Below are 24,465 nucleotides of genomic sequence, written 5' to 3' on the forward strand. Positions count from 1 at the left end.
CGATGAAATTGAGCAACAGAATTTGAACAAAACTAACCTTCTTTAGCAAGATTATGTATAGACCAAAAAAGAAAAGAAACAAAAAGAATGTGCTTTAGTAATAATGCAGGCAGTCAGTGAAACTTGCCTTCAGGTTATTGACAAGGCCTCTACTATATATTGATTTAGAAAACACTGGCATTATTGATGTTACATTGAGCTGGGAAATGACTCTTCCAGTTACATCAAGGAAAGATGGCTTTACATAACACAGAGAACATGTGTTGTGACCTGTCAGCCATGTCCAAATCTCTGTTATGGCAGGGTAAACTGGAAATAATACATTGCTGATCAGCTGAATCAACAGAGTTGTGGTTATAGATAATAACTATCAGATAATGACTTTATACTACATCATACATGGCTTCAGCTGCTTTGGTGCAGTTTCACATGTTTATTTGCTTCGTGATTCGTGACTTACAGGTCTTTCCTTGTGACAACTTCCCCCACTCTCACCACATTCTTTTAGTACTCATCAAGTGAATAAATTAAAACTGTAATTTTGATCTATTTGCTCCAAGGCTGAGACAAGATTTGCAGAGAGAAATTCACCACCTACCTCCCACTGCCTTTCATTGTTACAAATTTTATTTGATGATGAATCGATATCAGACTTCCAGCGTATGGCAAACCAAATCACCTGCAATGGTTGCTGTGTGTTGAACAACTTGAGGAATGGGAACCCTGGAATAATTGATGTTGCACGTCTTGGAAATCCTATGCTGTGTCCTGAATGATAGAAGAACACTGAAACTTCAAATGTTAACTAGTTTGCTTTTAGTAGTCATGATGCTTAAACTGTGATGTGTTCCTGGGTTTTAGCATGGTAGATAGCCCTCTGTCCTGTGCATATATCTGTAACTTTAATGTTTTTTGAATCATTTAGATACCTCTCTATCTGCATGCGTGCGTAACTTTGCCATTATTTTATTGTTCCATTAAAATTCATAGGTGTGCTTACGTCAGGGAAAATAAATAAGTAAAAAGGAAGTACAGAGTTCAAGAACTTATTACTACACTGTTCATCAATACGGTGTTTTAAGATTTTTAGAAACTTACTTGAAATTCCATGCATGTAAATATAACTACAGACAATAATTTTTCTAAAAAATAAGTAAAAATTGTACCTTTACAGAATTGGGGATTGGTAGCTATCCAGTCCTTCAACATAATCCATTGTCGTGGACTCTTGTTGACTGCTGAATTGATGAGAAATACTTTTTGCTAGCTGTCATATTTATTGTTGTTGCTGTATTGGCTGGTTGTTTACTTCTGTTTGTCATTACCCCTTTCTAAAAGACAGCACCCTTGAAGTGCTTTACATTTGGATCACTGTGTGGAAAGGTGCCTGTTGCAGCTCTCCAAAGAGGAGTGGATAAGAACTGGATTGCAGATATTTTCTACATGGTGTCACAGCCAAAAGCACACACTGGCTACATCCCTGCTGCTCGATAACTAGGGGATTCGATCCAAGGTTTAGAACAAGCAGAAACCTCTTGCTTCTGCAGGTTTTGTGTGTAAAGAGTGTGAGCTTTTATTTAAAAGGAAAAAAAACAAACCCACAATGGCTGTTGACTTGTTTTATCGAAGGTTGTTTGTGAAGATTAAAGAGGGTTTTATCGTATAAGCTTGAGAGAAGACTTGCCATGACACTGAATGAACAGTTACTCTCTGTAATGCAGCTCAGTAAAAGCAAAGGCTTTTTCATGTGTTTGTAAACTTAAAAAAGCTATGTGACTCCAAATAGACTTGCAGTGGGGTTTCACCTGTTGGGCAGCTGTACTGCTAATAATGGTGTGTTTCCTAAAATGTCTTTAGTTGAGAAATGTCCTATATACACATTTTCATGTGTGCTTGGTTGTCAGAGTAAGCTGCTGATTTGTGGATGTGGAAGAAACTTCTGCTGGTTTATTGTCATCATTGCCTGATTTACTTTCTTTTATTTTTCCCTTTCTAGCTCTTAAATGCAGTGAGAAGCTTTATCAGCTTTTCACAAAGTAGGAAGGTTAGAAATTCCTCTTGGAAAAAAAAAAATTAACCAACCTCCCCTTTTCTCCCATTTTGCTGAAAGCGCTGAGAAAAGGGGGACTAAGGAAGAGCAGAATTGTACTGCCCTGAGGTCTGCAACTTAAATCAATTTGATCTTAAACCAGTGACTGTTTTAAGGTCTGATGAATCACTATCAGACTTCGAAGCATCTATACCACAATGCTGAGACGCTGGCATCCCAGGCTCCAGGAGTGATTTGTATCTGGCCCTAGTAGCTCAGGCAGTGCTATACCTTAAAAGGGTGACAACCTAATTCTTGTGAAGGATATTTTCAAAAAGGAGACAAGTTTTTAAAAACCTTTTTTTTTTCCATCTTCTTTTCATTTGAGGCCTTTTCATTAGTAGCTTAGACAACCCAGTCATACAGGTAGAGAGCTGCAAATGTACTACCTCTGCAAAAATGGTGGAAAATCAGAAAATAAACATTAAATAGCTGAAACAAGGTGCAGGAGGGTATGTGATGACATGACAGTTTTACTGGCAATGTTCAAGATGCCCACCTACTAGTGAACTATGCAGGTCACCCCAAATGGGTTCCAGTAGAAGCTTTAATATTAACACAGGCAGTCCTAGTTATAGACATATCTCTCTGTCTAAATATAAATTGCTCCCACTCATGTCTAGACTAACATCAGAGCAGTGCTGGTGTTGAAAGTGGGTTATTCTTTAAATTACTGCCTATTACAATGAGCATCTAAACTTTGTGGCAGCAGTGCAGCTTTGAATGCCATTGTGTCACCCAAGACGCCTCTTCCTCGTGTTCAGGCATCAGGAGGGTGCGTGTGGTAGACGTGACCTGTAAGCTGAATACTCTCCTGCATGTGTTTAAAGCTTGGAGAACGTATCAGTGCGTGGATGGATGGATAGATCAGTAAATGACTTGCATTGCTGACTATTTTCAGCAACTGAGTTTTAATGAGTCTTTCAACTGTTGCTACTGTGTTTAATCTGCTCACTTAGTCAGCCTTCAGCATTAGAGAGGCTTTCTAGGAGGTAAATGTTGTCCTGATTACAGAAGAGGTTAGTTTGATTGTGTTCTGCGCAGACCTTGAGGTTTTCTTTGTTAATTGAGAAATATATGCTGTGCACACAGATAATTAGGATAAATAATCAAGTGTTGTGCTTGGAGTGCACATCCAAATATACAATTGTTGTATATGATAAGTGTCTTGAACTGCTGCAAGGTAAAACCTGAGGTCCTGATTCTTTAGCACTGGTCTTGCTACGTGTTTGAGTGGGTTTTCCTTTTAGATTTGTAATTTAATGTGTATTAGCAATGGCTGAATGGAGTGAAAAGGATGGCAAGAAGTGTCTTTCATTTCCTTTTCATTTAACATAAGAGCTTTTGCTGTGCTGCCTAATGACTCTTAACAAAATAAATAAGGACAGAGCAGCTGCTCTTAAATGTAGGGAATACTTAGAACATGCCATGTACCAATATGAAGAAAACGAAGTGTAGTGGTATTTCTGGTAAGTCTACTAAAAAAAAAAAAAGATACATCCAGAAGCTTTGATCAAATGCCAGCTCTTACATCAGTCCTCTTTGTAATCTTTCTTGCTGATCTGTGACCTTGACCTTGTGTTTGTGTTTGTATGTCAAATCTATTTTAGGGATGGACAAACTAAGTTCAGTTTAATAGGATTTATACTCCAGCTTCACAGGATATCTTAGCAAAATATAAAAATTAAAATATTTGGGTCAGTTAAATTTTCAGTTATCTTTTAAAATTTCAGTGGGTTTGAAGACATTGACTTTGTTGTTCTTGGGAGATGGTTCTTACAAAGGCATCTTTAGCTCACCAGTAAACTCTTCTCAATTTAGCATGGCCTTCTGCCTGGAGATGGGGTTTTCTCTTCAAGCATCTCCCCAGTGGCTGTGCTTTTGTTTGGCATTGAGTGAGGCTCAGCACTGAAAGTGGTCCCTGCTCTTTGTCCTGCCTCATGCCACCCGTAATCCCGTGTTCCCACAGGGAGAACTGCAGAAACAGACACTTGGCTGGGTCTTTGGGGTTTCTTTGGACTGTGACGAGGTCCTCAGTCTGGCTTGCCTTGTAGGAGCTTTGTGCCACCTGCACTCAGCAGATTCTTGAGCATAGCCCTTATTTTAAACGTGAGCAAACAGGGCAGCAGAGGTGGTTGGTGTAACACTGGCACTTTGGGCTTATGGGTTCATAAAGCCTTAGTGAGGTTGTTGGTTTCATGGGCATTGTGAAATAGGGTCCCAAATTAGCTAATACTTCTGTGTAAGTATGAAGTAATAGATTTATTTTTAACAGGTCTTGTATTTCTGGGGTAGTGTTATTTTATGTCGCTTTCTTCTAAAACGACATGCTTTCTTCTAAAATCAGTCACACATCTATGTTACTTTGTTTTATACTTTTTTATTTGGTATAAGCATCTGTTTTAACTCTCTCGACAGTAATGGAACAAGCAATAATAAGTAGGTTGTTTTTTTTTTGTTTTTTTTTGCCATTGCAATTGTTTTCTCCATTAAGAACTTCTTAAAAACAGATAGAAAATGTTTCCTTTCCACAAATTTTTGATGGCATATTATCTTCTTGAAATGCATGGCACCATTATCAGCATGGGAAATTATTTCCAAGTGTATGTCCTTAAAGTGAGGGATAGTTAAACACTTCCCCTTACCAGCTATCCATTGTTTTTGCTATGCTTTTGTGGCAGTGAATGTTATTTTCACTGGTTTTGAGTTAAGTTGGTATTTTAATTGTTCTCATTTCACTCATGGCTAGAGGTGAGGTCCTGTTCTTTATGTGTGAGGGTCAGATGATTGCCTGTGTACATCTATATGACTTCAAGTCCTTTTAACATTTTATTTAGGGATTTATGCTGTGAATGTTTTTAGATTAACTCTGGCATCATGATAAGGACTTTGTCCTTTTGTCTTTACAGGATGTTATGAGCCTCTTCTCCCAAGGTTTCACTAAAGCTGGTTCTTACATTTTATCTTGAATTTTGCTTGGCTTTATTGCTGTTTTGGAGAGGAAAAAAAAAATTATTTGATCTGAGCTAGTAAAGACTATCTTGCTAATGCAAATTTTTCCTTTCACACTTAAATGTAGGTATATGAGCCTTTTCTATGTCTGCAACAACCTTAGTAAGTATCATCCACAATAAGCTGAAATCTCCTATTACAACAGAAGCTATTGTGTCCCCTTGACTCAAAAAAAAACCCCAAAAAACCCAAACAACAAGTCATCTGGGTCTCTAACATGGATTTATGGGGGTTTTACATATAGTTGTATGCTATGTGACTGTGATCCTGTATTTCACCTTGCCTGGAATTCCTGTGTATTTGTGTTCAGTTAGCTGAAACCTGTTCTGTTGAGAAGTCTACAAAGTGGCTTTCATTCATAACCATGAGATGCTTGGTCCCAAGTGAAACACAGCTATTACTGTCAATAAAATACTGTGCATTACTTTTCAGTACTTTGTTGCACTCTGACATCTGAAACCCATTCTTGGTTAAAATAACATAATGTGACTTAATATATGCCAAACCACCTAACATAGTTATTCCAAGAAATACGCCTTTTTAGTGCACTGCTATCAGTAAATGCCTGTATCTTTAGATCCCTCCAACAAGCAGGAGGTCAGAGTTGTGTGGAAATGCATTATCTGCTTGCATTGATCATAACTCAAAAGCATTACCCAGGAGAGGACATTGATTTCTTCAGTGTATATTAATCACACTTCATTCCTGGGGAGTTGATGTAGAGTTAAATGCATAATCAGTGATTTGGTTTTGTAGGTGTCAGAGGGAACGGGAATCTGTTTGAGTTTCCTTTTAATTGCTTATTTATAGGCAAGTGGTTTACCAAACACTGGAAAGGTGCACCCTCTGTCCATCCTGTTGTATATTGTCCTCCTCTGTTCTGAAGACAAGTCTTTGTATATAGATTTTTGTATGTTTTTTGCTCATGGTCTCTTCAATGAGAAGACTCATTTAACCAAAAGCCTTTCTGCTCGCTGTATTTCTGAGCTCGGATCAACACCCTTTCCCACGTTAGTTGTGATTCAGTGATACGTGCTATTTCTGGATCCCTGTCCTTAATGGATGTGTGATGGGGGTGTAGCTTCTCTGCATTATCTTTTAGTTTCTGCCCTTTTTGTTTTCAGCAGCAGCAGATCATTGAGCAGTGACTAATGGGACAGGTTTAGTTGTCAGATACTTGCTTCCTTCACAGGTGGTGTTCATAAGTTGAATGTCTGTTCTTCCTCATTCCTTACGATTAGCAAAGACTTGGCAGCATGTTTCTAAGTTCATGCCTGGAGTGTTAGCAGGCCATAATCAACAAGTGAACTCGAAGATGTCCTTTACAGTGCCATTAGAGAACAAAATATAAATATTCCTCCAGCAGTATTTGTAAGAACGAATACACGTAAGTGAGTCTGGGTAAGGAATTGACTGAAATGTCTGTGAAACACCAAGGGAAAAGTAAGTTATATGAACGGTGTGGGGTATTCTGTATCTAGGAGTGATTATTTCTGGGATGCTCTGTTCTTGTACGTGTTAGAATAAGAAATAGTTACTTAAGGTAGGCTGAGCTACTTTTTGAAGAGTGTCACAGCATGAAAAATGGCCACACGTGTTTCATCTCTGAACTTTGCAGCAGGAGGTTTTGACAAGCAGGCCACATTTGGATTAAGCTCTGTATGGTGCTTGGGTGTACTTGTGACCCTTGGAGAACTGTTACTTAGGCTTTCACAAACTCAGCTTTCATGGCAGTTGTCTGCTCCCCATTTCCCCCTTCCCATCTCTTTCTGGGGTTTCATTGGGTTTGGGGTGATGTTGGATGAGGGATTTTTTTTATTTCTCAGGTAGGGTCTTGGTTGGTTGGTTTGGCTTTTTGTTAGGGCTTTTTATTTTTATTTTCAGTTTCTTTCCCACTCCTTACTGGTAGCTTTATGAAGTAAGATGTAAAACCCACAAGTAACTTAGGGAGAAATGTCTGCCTGTGACCTTCTGCAAGCTGTGCACCATGATCTAGAGGATGGGTTGAGAGCCAGCATCAGATGAGTCTCAGTGCAGCCAGCAGCGCTCAGAATTTGGGTTTTCCGCGGGGCAAAGCTTTGCCGCAGAGTTTGAGCTGTTCCTCCTTGCGCGTCTGTGCTGGCAGGGCGCGCAGCCTGCCCGAGCAGCCCTGTGCGTGGGTATGGAAATCTCCCTGACATTTCCACACCTCGTTCCAGCACACGCTGGAAATGTCGTGTTCCCCCTTGGTATATATGACGTACCATCCCAAAGCTCCTCGTTGTTGTCATGGCCTGGTGTTCCGTGGTCCGAGTGAGGCGCAGATTCCCGGACTGGAGAATCCCATGTGAAATCTGAGCAGTGGAGGGACACTTGAGATGAGGTGGCTGAATCCCCCCTTTCCACACCCCAAATGGAATGTGTAGGAACAGCCTCCCCTTCCTTATGTGCCTCTGGCGCTGCTATTAATGACGAGAGTAATCAGCATTGACGTTTTAGTGGTCTCTTAAAAGCTGGAGTAAATCTAAATAGTCTCTACCATGAGAACAGTTGGGGTATTTTCTTCCCAACTCAGTTGTTGGTTTGCTGACATTTCAGTCCAGTGATCTGTCTGGTCTTATTCTCAGAGGAAAAAAATGTCTAGTGCCTGCTGTGCTCCTGGTTCTGTGTTTCTGTCTATTTTGTATGACTTAAAGACTTCTCAGTTACTCAAAATGTGTGGGCTTTCATTATACGGTAGATATTGCATCCTTTTGAACTGTTTCATCATCTGTTCTGGAATTGGTTTGCTCTAGTATTTTTCAAAATGCTATTACTGAAGCTGCTAAAACAATCAGAAGGTTTTGATCAGGCTGATTTGGGTCTGATCCCTTTTAACACCCCCTCCCACTGCTGCCCCATCCCCATAGTGAAGAAAACACCTCTTTGTGTTGTCCAAAACTTGGAGGCAGGTCGGGGCTGGGTTTGGCAGCGCACAGCTTAACCAAACGCAGGGGGAAAGGCTTTTCCATGGCCATGCTCGTGCAGAATTTGGCCGGGAAGCGGTGGCTGCTGCTAATCCCGCATTATCCGAGGGGTGTTTCACAGAGGGAGCGGTGCTGCCGTGCGCTCCGTGCCAGCCCCAGCTCGGCATGGGGAATGCCAGCTCTGGTGGGGTCAGAGTCTCAGGAGCCTCTTCAGAATTCCTGGCAGCCACAGGAGCTCCTGCTGCTGCTGCTGCAACACGATTCCTCATGTGCCCTCTCCTGCCTGAGCTGTCTGAAAGGGATAGGCTGTCCTTCCCATGTTTAAAATGTCTTTTGGAGTCAGTCAGCAGGTCTAGGAGCAGTGAATAATGTGCCAGGCTCCTGGGAAGAAGCTTATTTTTGCTTTCTCAAACTGAAACCCTACAGTTGTTAGGAGAGGAGCCTGATTTATTTCATTTAAATGAATTAGTTGTAAAAAAAAAAAGCTTCTGTATTCCCAAGTTCTTTTGAGTGCAGCTGTGGGAGAATTCACCCACTTATTGCTGAGTTTTGCTCCCCCATCTGATAATTTCTGCCTTTCTTTCTTTCTTTCTTTTTTTTTTTCTGTCTTTTTTCCAAATTACATTTGCAAAGGGAACCTTCAAAATGTCTTGGCTGCCTGAATCAAAACTGTGAAGAGGTCTCAGCTGCTCCATTCATCTGAACAGATTTTTGACACAAATAAAGCGTGGATTTTGGAAAGCAAAGCACTTAAACACTTGATTCTCTTAAAGCACGTGCTCAAGTGCCATTGAAGTACCTGCTCTTGTGCAGCTCTGTGCATTTGGTGCTGGGCTTGTTGATCAGGGCTGTTTCCCTGCTCTGAACCTTTGCAAAAAGAGCCAACTGAAGACTGAAGTGCTTTTACCAGCACACTCTGAAAGCATCCTTCCTGCTGAAATCAAAGGTGTGCAAATTGAGCTTAATAACAGAATAATTCTGGGACAGCAAGTCTCGTTACCCCCACTCATCCTTAGTTCACTGCATGATTCTGCTGCAATTCTCAGTGCATCTAGGATGTTTTGTTTTTTGGTTTTTTTTTTTTTGAGATCCTAATTTCATTGTGCTCTTCAACATTTCCCTGCAGGCAGCCATAAGGATGGGGAATCACTTAAAATCCTGGGTTTTAAGTGCTTACTCAGTGCTGGTACTGGAGCTGCTGAGTAACACACAGCCTTTAATATATTTATCCTCAATTGTCTTTCTGAAGTTCCCATCTATTATTACTCCATCTGGGAAAACAGGGTACAGAGAAGTAAAACCAGAAGTCAGACAGCCTGTCTGCAGCACAGTGAGTAATTGGACCCCTGGATCCCAGGCTGCCACTGTAATCACCGTGCTGCATTCCTCAAATCTGTAATAATTAAAATGACAGTCTGGGCCATTGGCTGATGTGGTGGGCTGGAGCCTTTACACTTGGGAATATGAGAATAGGAAGTCAGTGAAGCTAGGAAGAGGCTTTTTCTGGCTTTTCCAGTAGTAGCTAAGCATTAGATGACCAAATTTATTAAAAAACTGAAGATTTTTATTTCTCAGACCAGTTTGATTTTAGCTTTACAAATGCATGTTTTTATTCACCTTAACTTAAAAATGGAACATAAAATTGCTGCAGGAGTTTAATCATCGTGAAAGAACTCTGAAATGTAGTTAATAAAAATGTTTTATCTGTGTGAACATATACTAATCTCAACCTCTATTAATCATTCTAACAATGTGCATGAGTTTGGGTAATGTGTCTTCCAATAAATGTTCATGTGGGCAATCTGCTAGCCATTGCCAGTTTCCTAAATGAGTACCTTAATGGTTTCTGTAAGACTTTTTCCTATGATCTTGAATTGAAACTGCAGAAGAAGACACCTGGATAATGCCAAGTTTTTTCAATTCCCTAATAGATTATGTAACCCTCATACTCAAATAATGTTAGTCTAGTGTTGTTCATTTACTCTGGGTCTCTGTTCCACTTAGCAAAAGGATTTAGCTGCAAATGCTAGTTTGAGATATTGGAAAAATGTCTTACAAATGTGGTTTTGCTAGTTAAATTGTGAACTGTCTAGAATTTCTTAAATAGCAGGAAATACCTATTGGGTGAACTAAAAGGCTCCTGTTTGTTTAGGGTATCAGTTAGGTTTGCAGTTGAGGTTTTCATTCATTCAAAGAATTTGTTAAAAATCAAAAATAAATGTTCAGGAGCAAAAAGCAATTGGTTCTGTTGTGCTTTAACATATTAGAAACTGCTTTCTCAGATTTCATTATCTTTTGCAGCAGTAATATATATGGTGAGCAAAGGATCTTAAGTTTGTTATTAATCCTTTAAAATCTTTGTGGTGAATAAATATATTTGTAGTTTGCAAATAAACAAAGAAAAACTTCAACAACTACAAAAGTGGAATTAATTTTCTGGACGTATGCAGTTCAGTGAACATTTTAATATTCCCTTATTTTCCCTATACTGCCTACAGTTTCTCCTTAGGCACACTTGAAAAGGCTGAAGAACTGATTTCTCATGGTGTGCTTCACTTGGAGAGTGTCTCACCAGGTTACAGCATTTGTGCTCTGCATTCTGCTGCTGCTTTAGTCTTGTCTAGGTAAACAGGGCTTAATGAGCTGGGTTGGTGCTCCTGGAGGTTCTGCACAACAATCAGGTGGTTTATTTCTCATGGTACAGAGGTCTGGGAGAAAACAGTAGAAGTGACAGAAAAAGAGTGCATTTAGAGTAATTGTGGTCAGGAAAGCACATGAACTTACCAATTTATTTTGTCATAGTAATTAAATAGAATATTTAGGTCCAGAGAATCGTAGATCTTAGAAGTTGCTTCAGCCTTTGCTGGGAAATAAGAAATGTGTTGCTGTATGACTTCTACTTTCTCTTCTGCCTTTTCTTTTAACTTTAATTTCTTAAATATTTAATTTAAAGAAAAAATATTAACATTTCAGTGGGTCCTGGGAAGTTCTTTTGTACAGTTTGTATGTATTTAGAAGGTAGCTGAATGGTTGCCTTAGTGTCCTGCTGAGCATTAATTTCCAAAGCTGGTTTGGATTTGTCATGACTACACCTCAGATGGACATTGTCATGTGAGATTTAAACACTGTGATATCTGTTACAGCACTAAAGCAGAAGAGGCTTTTTGAAAGGATTGCTGATATCCTGTTCTAATGTGTTCAGTGCTTTGCAGATTTCATTATCTTTAAAGAAGCTTCTTTGCAGCAACCCCATTTCATTAAATTTATCAGTATTTCCCTAGCACTGGGTAATTACAATAAAATAAAAAATGAAAAAGGTGGCAGAACACTTCTTACAATAGTTATTGTATATAAACTGTACTGTCTACAAGTGTCATGTCCTGAAAGAGGCTTTTGGGAGTACTTGAGGGATAAATGCATTGTCTCTTTTGAATTTTCCCAAGATGTAGTAAGTAAAATTGTACTGAACATTGGCTTAATGGTTCATTTTTTGGGACTGTATCTTAAAGGTGTCCTGTAAGCCTTGCTTTTACCAGATTGTCAGAAATCCTGACAGAATTTCAGTTTTATTGTCTTCAATGCAATACTTTTTGGAAGCTGGAAAAATATCTTCTCCAGATAAAGTGTATTCCCAAATATTTGAGGAAATTAGTGTAATTGTATTGCTGTTACTGTTGCTGGATATTTGATAGTTTCATTGGAAATCTTGTTTTGTTGTTTGGGGTTTTTTTTTTAGGGATTTATTGTTCATTATTTTTATTGTGTTTTTGGGTTGAAACTCTGTAAAAGCCCACTCAGAGGTACAGAGGTTTTTGAAGGAACAGTAAGATGACCAGTCATTTTCAGTTAGCTGAATCCACATTTAAGATGTTTCATGTTTGAAGGAGCACTGTGTCTTCCACAGGTAATTCTGAAAATGCTGGTTAATGTATTTCTGAGAGAAGTACTGAGACCTCAGTCATAGCTAACAGCTTTGCATTTGATATTTAAATGCGTGGATATACACATTTACACTACATTGCATTGCTGGTTAGATTTTTTTGTTTGGGTTTGGCTTTTTTTTTTTTTTTTAAGATAGCTCCATTTTTAGAGTTTTTCTAGATGACTAAAAACCAAGTAAGGGAATATTTGCCCAGGGAGATTAAGGGCAGTTAACATTACAGCTATTTAGTAGTTCTTATTCTTTACATTTTGAAGATCTGATTATTTTCTGACTTCTAGTTGCCTGTAGGTTTTGAATTAAAAACTTGCCTCTGGGAAATCAATCATAAAATATTCATTCACTTTAAGGAGGCAAGGATTTCATCTGTGTACATCCCTTTTAAACTTGTAAATACAAATTTTCAATGGAGTTTTAGCCCATGAAAGCAAATTACAGAGTTCAGCATGCAGAAGGACACTTACCTTTGCTCATGTTGAATATTTATGCCAGTTTAGCACTGAGTGAGTGAAGGAGGATGCATGTGTGGTGTAATGCTCTCATTATTGAGGCGTGGGGACTGAGATGTTTGTGCTGCCGTGGACCAGCCCTACAAGTGAAACTGGAGAGATGCATCCAGCACAGGTGCCATTGCTGTGCACTTTAGAACAGCTTTTTATTCCACACTGCCCCATCCAAGGAGGTATTTAGTAGAGATATTAAACACTCTGGAAGAATAACAAGACTTGAGGGAAGAACTGGTTTGGTTTGGTTTTGCCATCATGTGTTTCATGTACAGAAAGAATGCAAAGGTAAAAATCCTCCAGGGAAGGGAGGATTTTGATGCCAGGATTTATGTTGCATCAGGAGCATAAGCAACCTCTTCCCCACTCTTATCACATGATTGTTCTAATAACTTGTGGTGTTTGGGTGTTGTAAGAACAACAGATTTCGCCCCTGTCGTGTTACCATACTGGATTTTGCATTGGTGCTGTCTTGGGCAGTGCTAACAAATTTGTATCTACTTTCAGCAGTATCATCCACCTGCCAAACAGAAATGTGCTGATATATATGATGCTATCTATTCTAACATTGACTCTAGGCCTGCCTTTTCCTGTTAGTTCAGTTTAAGAGTGATAGGCTGTGTGTTCTGTGTGTTTGCATTTAGAGAAGAAAAGTTAATGCAGCTGTGAAGTAAAATTCGATGGATTGTTTTTTAAACTGTGTTTAGAGTGATTTCAGATTTTCCTGTCAGGTTTACTATTCCTTATTTTTAGCTGCAGAATAGTGAAATTCAGTGAAGGCTCATAGTAGCTGTGCTTAGGATAAGTAAGCTTAGTTTTTGTGTAAAACTTCACCTCAGAATTGTTTTCACAGTGTTCTTTGAATTGGATATAATGTATTTTGTCCTTTATTTGATTTTTAGTTTCTTCTGGAATGTGTGTTGTTTATGTATCCTGAATCTCTGCCTTAGACAACACATGGGGGGTTGGGTTTGGATTTTTTTTTTTAAAGGAAAAATGTTTTATGCAATTATATCTTAATCCTAAATATTTTCTTTCTGTTTTTTGTTTTGTGTTTCTCGCTTAGGAATTTTATGTGTTTGGTGGAGATGGAAAAGGAAGAAAAGCAAGCTGGCCTCCAGAAGAAAGAAGGCAGCAAATATTTAATGGAACTTTTTTTCTGTGAAACCATGTTTTGAGTGTTCCTCCTAGACGTCGTCCATAAATATCCTAGATATCAGCTGAGGATTGCTATGATTGGAAACCTGGCTCATCAAACAGTGTACACTGGGAGAAGCCTGCCTAGGATAATACATTTTCTATTGTTTCTGAAAGTCTCTAAGAAAACACTGTAGACATCTACCTGTTATTAACTCTGCATCTTGATTGAGCAAAACTAGTCTTTGAAGTGAACAGAAACAGAGCCTTTTTGGAAACTTTTATTGAACATGACTCATGGAGAAGAGCTTGGCTCTGAGATGCACCAGGATTCTGTTGTTCTAACTTACCTAGAGGGATTACTAATGCATCAAGCAGCAGGAGGCTCAAGTACTGCAGTTGACAAAAAGTCCACTGGGCACAGTGGGGAGGATCAAAACTTTAAGATTTCAGGAAATATATTTCCCAGCTGTCAGAGTAATGGTCCAGTTCTTAACACGAGTACGTATCGGGGATCTGGCATGTTGCACCTCAAAAAAGCAAGACTGTTGCAGTCTTCAGAAGACTGGAATGCAGCAAAGAGAAGGCGGTTGTCTGATTCCATTGTGGATTTAGATGGAAAAAAGGAAGCTTTGTTGGCTGGCATGGTTGAAAATGTGCCTAAAGGCAAACAGGATAGCACATTACTTGCCTCTTTGCTTCAGTCATTCAGCTCTAGGCTGCAGAGTGTTGCTCTGTCACAGCAGATTAGACAGAGTCTTAAGGAGCAGGGGTATTCTCTTAGCCATGATTCTTTACAAGTGGAGAAAGATTTAAGGTGCTATGGCGTTGCATCCAGCCACCTGAAGACTCTGCTGAAGAAGAGCAAAGCAAAAGATCAGAAGCTGGACAACAGCCTGCCTGACATCACTAAGAACCTGCCCAAAGAGAGGTTTATAGAATCTCCTCATGCGGTGCAGAGCAGCCCCAAGGTGATGAACGAGCCCCTGTCGTGCGCTGCAAGGTTACAAGCTGTTGCAAGCATGGTAGAGAAACGATCCAGTCCTGCTGCTTCGCCCAAGCCCAGCGTAGCGTGCAGCCAGCTGGCTCTGCTGCTTTCCAGCGAAGCCCACCTGCAGCAGTACTCCAGGGAACACGCTTTAAAAGCACAAAATGCCAATCAGATTGCGAGCGAGAGACTTGCAGCCATGGCCAGGCTGCAGGAAAGTGCTCAGAAGGACATAGGCCAGTTTGGTTTGGCCAAAGGAATGACAAGCCATCTCAATGGTCAAGCAGGATCATCCCCCAAAACAGTCTCTAGCAAAGGCAGTATGGCACCGTTTCAGAGTTCCGTGGGAATCATGCACTCGCCTCCCAAAACTGTGGGATACAAAAGTACTGTGGAAAGGAGTAACGTGAAAACCTCTCCCAGCAACAGCTTGCTCTTACATCTGCTGAAAAGCCAGAATACCACCAAGCACGTGAAAGGGCGTGAGCAGAGCGAGAGAGCCAGCATTTTTGAAGACAGCAGCACACCGACAACTGTTGATGAGTATTCAGACAACAATCCCAGTTTTACGGAAGACAGCAGTGATGATGAAAGCTCCCATTCTAACTGTCTTCCCATAGACCTATCCTTTAAACAGAGGACAGATAAACCAGATGCAGGTGCACCTGCATCACTGGATAACCTGACTCAGTCCTTGCTTCGTAACTGGGACCCAAAAGTTTGCTGTCCAGAGAACAAGGAAGAGAAAGACACTCCGAAAGCTTCTAAGCTGAATCCCCACCAGAAAGTAACGCTACTTCAGCTGTTACTTGGGCATAAGAGTGAAGAACAGGTAGACAAGAGTAATGATCCTCAGGGACCACACAGTACAGCTGATGTGGCAAAATTCACTGTACAGACTGGGAAAAGGACTCCTGTTGCTGACAGTCCCAGTGCCAACCGAATGACTCCGTTAAGCACTCCGCCCTTGCTGGCTTCTACAAAGGCAGACTCTCCTATAAATCTCTCGCACCAGTCGCTGGCTGTCAAGCGGAGCTCACCGCCCTATGCCTGCAGCATCCAGACAGACAGACTGATGAATTCTGCATCTAAACATTTGATAGACCTGTCCAAAAGCAAGGAAATTCAAGGAGCTAAGCTGAGCAGGACTGATAGTCCCCAGAACTCCTCGGCATTCAGCGCCAGCAAGCTGCTGCAGAACCTGGCTCAGTGCGGCATGCAGAGTTCCATGTCGAGTGAGGAACAAAGAGCTAGCAAACAGCTGCTGGCAGGGAACATGGATAAACCTGTGGGCTTGATTGATAGATTGAACAGCCCTCTGCTTACGAATAAATTGAGTATGCATGAAGAAAATAACAAAATATTCGGTTGTCAGCCCGCACCCGCCGAACAAGGACTTCCAGGTTCGGAAATAGAAAATCTCCTTGAAAGGCGCACTGTCCTTCAGCTGCTTCTGGGAACTCCCAATAAAGGTAAAAGTGAAAAGAAAGAGAGGATGCTTTTAAGAGATGAAAGTTCTCAAGAACAGACAGACAAGGCTTTGAATGAGCAAATATTGATGGTGAAAATAAAAACTGAACCATCTGACGAATCAAATGTTCCTTATAATTCAAATGCACAACAAGCGAGAGAATGCAAGGGTAACAAATTCCAAGGGTTTGTTCATTCACTGCAGAGAAACACAGCTGCTTCTCCAGCATCCGAGGAGGTGAAATCTGAGCCTCTTTCACCTCAAGATTTCTCTTTTTCCAAAAATGGATTGCTAAGTATGTTGCTGAGACAGAATCAAGACAATTACCCCGCAGATGAGCCTGACAGGAGTCACCGAAACAACGAGCTGACGCACCTCGAATCCAAGAGTCTTTGCACAGTACCGAAGAAGAGGAAGCTTCATGCTGAGCCTTTGGAAAGCCCATTAAAAAAGATGAAAAGTAATGTGTCTGATGCTGGAAACAATCACGCTTCTCCTACCGAGGCGCTCTACGGGCCTTTGCTTAACCAGCAAGAACTGAAATTCAGCAGAAGTGATGCTGAATTTAAATATGCTGTAAGTCATGGTTCAAATAGTGAAACTGAAAATAGGAGTTGGTCTAGAGATAGTAAAGGCTTTAATGTGTTGAAACAGCTGCTTCTCTCAGAAAACTGTGAGAGAGATCTGTCACAACATAGGAATAACATACTAACAGAGGGCAAGAAAAAAGGAAACAAAACCAGTGCAACAATCAATAAACCTGAATTCACCATTTCTTCAGTGAGATCATTGGTGGGAAGCCCCGTGCAGCAGAACAATTGTGTAGATCACAGAACATTTCAGTATCCCGTAGCGGTAAAAAGTCCGGCCAGCTCCCCCTTCCCTGAACATCTGGGAAGCACGGTGTCCAGACTGGAGTCTGAGCAGTTGAGCATGTGCTCCATGCCAAGTGAGAAAGGCCCCATCAGATGGGTGATCACGGGCATGGACAAGAATGATTATGAGAAAGACTCTCCGAGACTGACCAAAACCAACCCAATACTGTACTACATGTTACAGAAAGGTGGCAGCTCTGTCAGCAGCCAAGAAGCACATGACAAAGAAATTTGGAATGAGCCTTCATTTACCGAGAGCTCGACTCGTGTTACAATCAAAGAGGAGTTGACATCTGACACAGAGCTCAAAACTCCTTTTAGTAACTTAAGAAGCCCTTACAACAGCCATATGGGGAGTAACACCTCTCATCAGCATGGTGGTGTGAATGGAGAAGTGCATGGACTTCTGGAAAAAGTGAGAACAATCAAAAAAGAGCCAGAATAAACTGCAGCCTCCTCAGTGAGTTTACAATCAGTGGTTTTGAATCTTTGTTAAAAAAAAAGAAAAAAAAAAAAAAAGAAAAAAAATGAGTATGAACTTCACTACTGTATAAATTGAGCATGATTTTAAAAAAAAAGCATGGTCTAATTGAAATGTTTTCATTTGATAAACTTTTTATTTTTCTGGTGATGTTATTTAAAATACATGTAGATAAATTTTGCTTTACAGTAGATTGTCACAAGGAAACTAGAAGGGTTGTAATTTGTACAAGACGTTTCTGTATGTATCAGATTAAGTTATGAGTACTCTTTGATCAGAGTCTTATTTGGATCTGCAAGCTTTTGGTATAACATAAAGTGTAAGCGTACAGCCTAGGTGGTGGTAATGCTGCGTTTCCTCCCTCCCTGTAAAATAATCCTTATTTTTTTGAAGCCTGAGCATAGAGACAGTGTACTTTTTTTTTCTTTTTTTTGGATGTTTTAATATGTTTTGTGAAATTTTAAGAATAACTTTTAAGAAGTGGAGCAGTCCGTCCAAGGTATTAGCTCGTCATATTGGAAAACCTGCGTCAGTGTTAATAATTGAAGTGCACTGAAATGTATTTTTTAGTGCTTCCAAAATTTGTATTGTTATTTTTAAATCTTGTTTGTGGTCCTGCCAGAATAGTGGTGTAAAATCTATTTTTCTTCCTTGCCCTGCTCTCAACAAATGCCTTCCTCAGATTTCTTAGCCATAGTTATGAGTTACTAGTTAGAATTAAGGGTTTTTTCTAGGTTTTTATAAAAAAGGCAGATTTTCATAGGCCGTGCAAGTACTGCATGAGTCCTTTTGTCGGCACATTCCTGTCACTTTCCTGCCTAAAAGGGGAAAGCCAAAATGCCTCTTGGAGTAGTGTGATTGAGAAGGCTTAGTACATGTATTCAGTGAGGAAAATGCTGGAAAGCTTGTGAAGGGGATGAACAGAACTGTGTGTTCAGCACCATCCTGCTTCCCTGTGGAAGAATACCAACTGCACTAAAGCAGCACATCAGGCTTCCACTCTAAGATGGAATAGGATTTTAATGAAAAATGTGTTGGCCTCTTCCTACAACCAGGGAAAAGAATCTATAATCTGCCAATATTTATTACTCTCTGAACAGCTGATACATGGTTTAATGCACTACCCTTTCACTGCAGAAAATCTGGCTTTAGAATAATTTTCCAGGTAGCACTGAGGATAAAACTGTGGTTTTGTCATGTTCTGTAATGGATAGTGGGATATATCTGAGAAATCCTTCCCTGCCCTTTTCCTCAATCCCCACCTGTGCTGTGATTTGTAACATCTGGCAGTATCAGCCTGAGATGGGAGGAACTGAAAATTGCAGTCAGAGCTGAGACATCTTGAAAGAATTGCTGGCTGGGGAAGAGTCGTGTGGCTCTGCTTTCCCGTTAGCACTGTCAGTGTTAACTCCATTTGCAGCCCTTATTTCTCTGGGGGCAGGAAGAGGACAAAATCCAGTTCCTCTGAATTATGTGAATTATTGGCAAGCAGAAGTTTTGCTGAACTTTTTACTCCTCTTGAAAAAAAAAAAAAGGTCTCTGTGGCTTCTTGATTTCACAGATAATCCTCTCTGCCATCAGCAAGCAGCTAAGCAGTTGGCTTGCACAAATAATGAAAGCTGCACTCTGGTTTAATTTTGTCTGTTTTCACCCTGCGAGCCAATGACATGACAAAACTGCTGTTTCTGTCCATCCCATGTCTGCATAGCAGACGTGAGTGATGGGGCATTTTGCTCTTTTCCATCTGGTTTGGTTTCTGAGATCCTTTTCCCAGACTCCTGGCTTGCTGAGACAGAGCAAGCTGTTGTCCCCCTCTTGTCCCTGTCCCCAGCCCAAGATCAGTTCCTCCTCCTTCCAGAGCAGTTCCTACTGAAAGGGACATCTTCTGTCTGACAGCTGGAAAATGCACCACTATTCTGTTCTGCCTCCCTCCGGGGGATACCTTCTTTTAGGGAACACAAATATTTGGCAGTATCTGGTATAAAACATTCCCCCTGGTTTTTATGAGAAATAACAGAGCAATTTAAAAATATATTTTTATGTTACTTCGGTGAAGCATAATATATTAATGGGCTGTACAAAGAAGATTTATATTTTAAAACCTTCACACAAATCTACTATCATTTTAAATGTCATTGTCTGAAGTATAATATAAAAATAAAATTTTGTTTGTCTTTAATATTGCATTTATAAGTAGCCCAATGACAATTCAGATGTCTCATAGAATAATCATTAATGAGATAAAGTATATTTTGGATTGACAGTGGAACTGAATTCTTTTTATATGAGTCAACCCAGCAGAAATATTAAAAAGATGGTATTTGTTCCATCCATTAAATGTCTTTTAAAGTCTTAATTGATTATTTTTCTTGAAACAATGTGTATATAGGTAGGAAATATATACAATATAGAATAATAGATGGTCCCCAGACTAAATACAGGGCAATAATTCTGCTCCACAGAAAAATGCAGCGTGAGAGGATGTGGTATTATCTGGTGGAAAAAACTTCTCCAAAGCGAAGTTGAAATGAAGAGTGGGGAAGAGATTCTGACCCTAACAAAAAATAATACTGGAATTGAGCAATGTGCTGACCTTTGTATTTATTCTAGGGTAGTCTATTGTTATAATATATACTTTTGATCATTTAGTTTTGGAAGTTTTGTAAAACAGTTAAGTTAAAATGTTAACAGTTTGACCAGTTAAGGATTTAGCTTTCTTTTTAGTTGATGTTAACAAAAGGGTATTGCCATTCTCACAGACGTCAGTAAACTCTAATATACAAGAATTTAAGTTTGGGACATGGTGTTCATGGAAGAATCTTATCTCCTGTAGGCATTGCACTCTCAAACAGCAGGTAACCGGGGGCAGGACATGTCAAGGGAATGCTCAGTCAGCTGCTAAGAGGGCAACAGCTGCCTCTTCCTGTATGGGATTCTCCAGTTTCACTGGTGTTACCCCCTCCCTAGGGAAGAGAGGTCTTCTCTGAATCTACCCCATCCACATTTACAGCATTGACACCTTAGGACCAAAGGCTCTTCAATTATTTTTTTGTCTTGTAGCATGGGTGAGTAAAAAGGAGTTGCTGGTTTTTTCCTTGGGGACTTTTCCATCAGAGAAGAGGGGTGTGGGAGCTGGGTTTGTTGTCCCAGGAGGGACTGGTAGGGCTGGCCACGTTTTCCCAAGCAGCTCTTAAGATCCCTGATTTCCACCAGTCCCTGTAGATGAATTGCAAACCAAGGTCACCCCTTGAGTAGCCCGCTGTACTCTCAGCATCTCCTGTTTCCTCTAGGCCTTTAGGCTACAGATTTGGAGCAAAACGGGCTCCTGGCAGCAGCAGCTGTACAGGCAGAGCAGAGCAGGATCAATGGGTGCTGGTGTGTGATCTCCCCATCAAAGGGGCAGGGAGGGAAGGGAGGGCACATCCCAGTTACAGCCAGCAGAGACTGCTGGGGGAAAGCTGCCTCCAGCTCAGACCAGGGAGGAAGTGGGTTAGGGAATTGTCTCTGTACCACGCTGACAGTTGTTGGAGCTTTACCCTGAATTAACTCTGGCCCCTCTTAGCTGGGAAGGGCTGGGGCTGCTGGAGCTGCGGAGAGCCCGGTGCCTTGCCGGAGGGGGCGTCAGCAGCGCCTGGCGGAGCGCCCAAACCCGCTGGATTTGGGGATTGACTCGGAACTGCCACGCAGATATGCCTTTTCTTTCCAGAGGGAAGTGTCTGGGACTCAGATATCCAGGTTTCTAGTGTCTCCTCTGCCAAAGAGTGAGGAAAGGGTGGTGGGTAAGGCTTGACCGCAGAATCAAAAGTGGAGAGCTGGAGGGCTTCTCTACTGATACCACAGAGCTGGGCAGCTCAGTTTGAGAAGTTTATATGAGATCAAAAGGGAATTCAGCCATAACTTTTGCTTTTCATAGCCATTTACTCTTAGTGAAGTTTTTAAATTTTTAATTTACAAATGTTTTTAAAAGAAAGAAACGAGTGGTTTAAATTTTCCCTGTTAAATGTTGGTGAAAGTATTACAGCTCTCATTGACGTCAGTGACATGATATTACCAGTTTGTTCTCTGCCACATCTTACAGAGGAGTAAACTGGTAAGTATATATTATATATATATTTATATATAATGTAAATATGTTGACTTGTTACGCCTATAATATGTTGAAATTGGTTTTTAAAAGGTGATGTAAATAGTGGTTTCCTTAATGAAAAATACATATTTTGTATTGTTCTAATGCAAAGGAAAAAAACCTTTTAATCTTTTTTGTTATGTATATTCCATGTATAAGTGTAAATATGATCACATAGGTTTAAAAACTTTTGCATGTATGTATACAGTTGCAAGTCTGGAAGAATGTATAGAAAAATTCTTTTATTTAAAGTTGTGATTAACTGCTGCATGAGAAGTGCATGGGGGACCCTGTGCATCTGTGCGTTGGCAAAAAAAAAAAAAGTCTTAACAAGTCAGGTCAGTTCAAAACACAACAGTATTCCACTTCTGGACATGACTTCTGCTGTGGTATTTTAGCTTTGTGAAAGAATGTGCTTCAATTCAAAAGGGTCTGGGAAAAAAAAATGCAAACCTACTTTTAAAACATGAAGTGCTCATACAACTATAATAAGTCATGTAAGTTCAGGACTCCATTTTGCATAATTGAAATATTGTACCTGGACTATTCCATCCCTGTAAAACAAAGGAGTATTGATTTTCATTGCCATACCTAAGAATTTGGGATTTTACCACAACCAGTTTTATTGTGATGTGTCTTCAGTAATTTAACTGGTCTCATTTTTTTTATTAGAAATTAATTTCCTCATGTGATGTCACAAAACTGTACATACTGCAGTGTGAAGTTTTTTTAAATCTTTCAGTGTTTACTTCCTGCAGAAGATTTGAATAAATGAGAAAAATGCATTGTCTTGATGGTTTTTAAATCTGCTTTATTTCATGTGTACTTTGCATTATTGGAGTGTTAGGGGGCCCTTTGCTTCAGTGCTGTTGATGCAAATTTCTGACAACAAAAGTACCTCAAGGAACTTAGGCACACACAGCCTTCAGCAAGGCTACTGACTGGAAGCTGAGTGTTGTGGAGCTGGAAATGAAGCAGTCTAAATCAGATTAGCAGCTTTACTTCACAAAGCTCTGTATTATGTTTTATTTAAATACCCTTCTGCTTATTAACTTGAAATCAGTGACCATAAACTGGAAACCTCTAAGTGGGAATTCTCATGTGAAAATCATTTTGAATGTTAAAACATTGTTCAGGTCCCTTGTGCAGGGTGGAAAGTTCTGTTTTCCCACTGAAATCTACTTTGGTTCATATCACAAAGAAGACTTCTCAGTTTCTACATGTTTGCTTAAGAACATAAATAGAATAATAAGTGAACACAGTTTGCCCATGAAGCCCACACAAAGGTTTGGCAGTGCACTTCCATCGTATTTTGGAGTTGTCAGCTTATGACATTAGTGAAAGGATGGATTGAGGCATTAGTGCAAGTGCTGTTTCTCCAGAATATTTTTGTTCAGGGTGTCCAGACAGTGTCTGGAGCTGTACAGTTGCAAGCAAGCACATAGGAAAGGTCATGACTATCTTGGGTAACAGTAACACCTATTTTCATGAATCATCCTGTTCTTCCTGGTCTCAGCAATAAATTGTGTGCCTGAGGTTCTTTGGAGGCATTCTGGAAAGCAGCAAATATAATGCATTAAGGTAATTTTAAAACAGTAATTCCTAGTCCATAGATCTCAGCTAGGGCTTCCTGAACTGTGTATCAGTATGGGGGATGGAACAGCAGGGGAATGCTCTCTCACTTTGGATACATCACCTTGCAGTATGGATGTAATGCCACCAGTGATGCTCAGCTGTGCTTCAGAGGGAAAGGACCCAGACCCAGCTTCTGCCCAGACTCTTCTCTCTGTAAGTAGGCTTGATGTGAGGGATCAATGGCTGAGCCAAGGGGCAGCCGCCTGAAAAAACCATGTCACTAAGGAGCCAGTCTCATCTTCTAATGGCAGTGCAGCTTGGAAATGATTTCTTGAAACATGTGGTTTCATCAGTGCTGTGTTTCTCTCAGTTTTGAGTCTGCCCACTAGGCAAAGCCAACACTCTACCTTTGTTTCTTCAGTGATGATGCCCTAAGACAATTCCATGGAGCACCTGAATATCTCTGACTTTCATTACTTGGTAGGGGCTTCAGGCACTTGTAAATTCACTGCATTTATTCAGTTGCGCTGTAAAATAAAACTTGCACAGTGCCTACCAGAACAAGCAGGGCTGTGGAGCTGAGTGTGTGGTGTGCTGGACAGCGTGTGGGGTGATGAGGATGTGGAATGGGTGTGATAGCCCAAGAACCATTCCCCTCTGAGGGAATGTGAACAGCATGTGATGCAGGATGAACTCGCTCAGAAGTGCTTCATTCACACTGCCAGTGAACTCTTCACAGACAGACCTGTGGTCACATGGAATCTTCTTGGTCCCCAGCTTGTTCCTCACAGAATGAAAACTGCATGTGGCTGTTTCGTGGAAAACTGCTGTTTTCCACAAAATAGCTGCTGGATGAAGGAATTTTCATTTCTGCTTCAGAGATTTCCAAACTGGGAGGGCAGGGGACAGCAATAATGTTCATGGCACTTGGCACCCCACTCTTCTCTGCTCCTGAGTGGAATGAGCTGCAGCATTGTGGGTGTCAAGGACAGGTGTGGACTCTGATAGATCATTTGCAGGGATTGCATTGTGGAAGCCTCTGTAAGAGTAGAGAAACTTATTGCAGTAGCACAGACATGTCTTTAAAATAAGAAAAGTAAAGCAAATTATTCTTCACTGACTGTAAACTTGCCAAGAAAAAATGTGGGTTTGAAACTGAAGAATACAATGACAATGGTTTGCTGTATGGCACAGCTTGGCACATTAGGGCTCTGGAATGCACCCATGGGAATGTCTGTAGGGACTTGATATGAGCCTAGAGCAGAGGCTAGGATATGCAGGCAGTAATTGCTGATAATATTTTTATTTCCTTTTGATTGTCAG

The 24,465-nt window shown here is 40.5% G+C and overlaps 1 protein-coding gene across 6 annotated transcripts in view; it reads left to right on the forward strand.

The window, feature by feature from the left end:
- The window catches only part of NRIP1 (nuclear receptor interacting protein 1), a 136,104-nt gene extending 113,788 nt beyond the window's left edge, over positions 1-22,316 (forward strand). For all 6 annotated transcript variants that reach the window (XM_084226234.1, XM_084226233.1, XM_084226236.1 and 3 more), the window contains one exon: positions 13,556-22,316. In XM_084226234.1, the coding sequence (XP_084082360.1) occupies positions 13,917-17,405 (3,489 nt within the window). In that variant the 5' untranslated portion in view covers positions 13,556-13,916 and the 3' untranslated portion in view covers positions 17,406-22,316. The remainder of the gene's footprint in view (positions 1-13,555) is intronic.
- Positions 22,317-24,465: the final 2,149 nt, after the last annotated feature.

This window comes from Fringilla coelebs (genome assembly GCF_963513975.1).
Source record: "Fringilla coelebs genome assembly, chromosome: 2".
In the NCBI taxonomy this organism is placed as follows: Eukaryota; Metazoa; Chordata; class Aves; order Passeriformes; family Fringillidae; genus Fringilla; species Fringilla coelebs.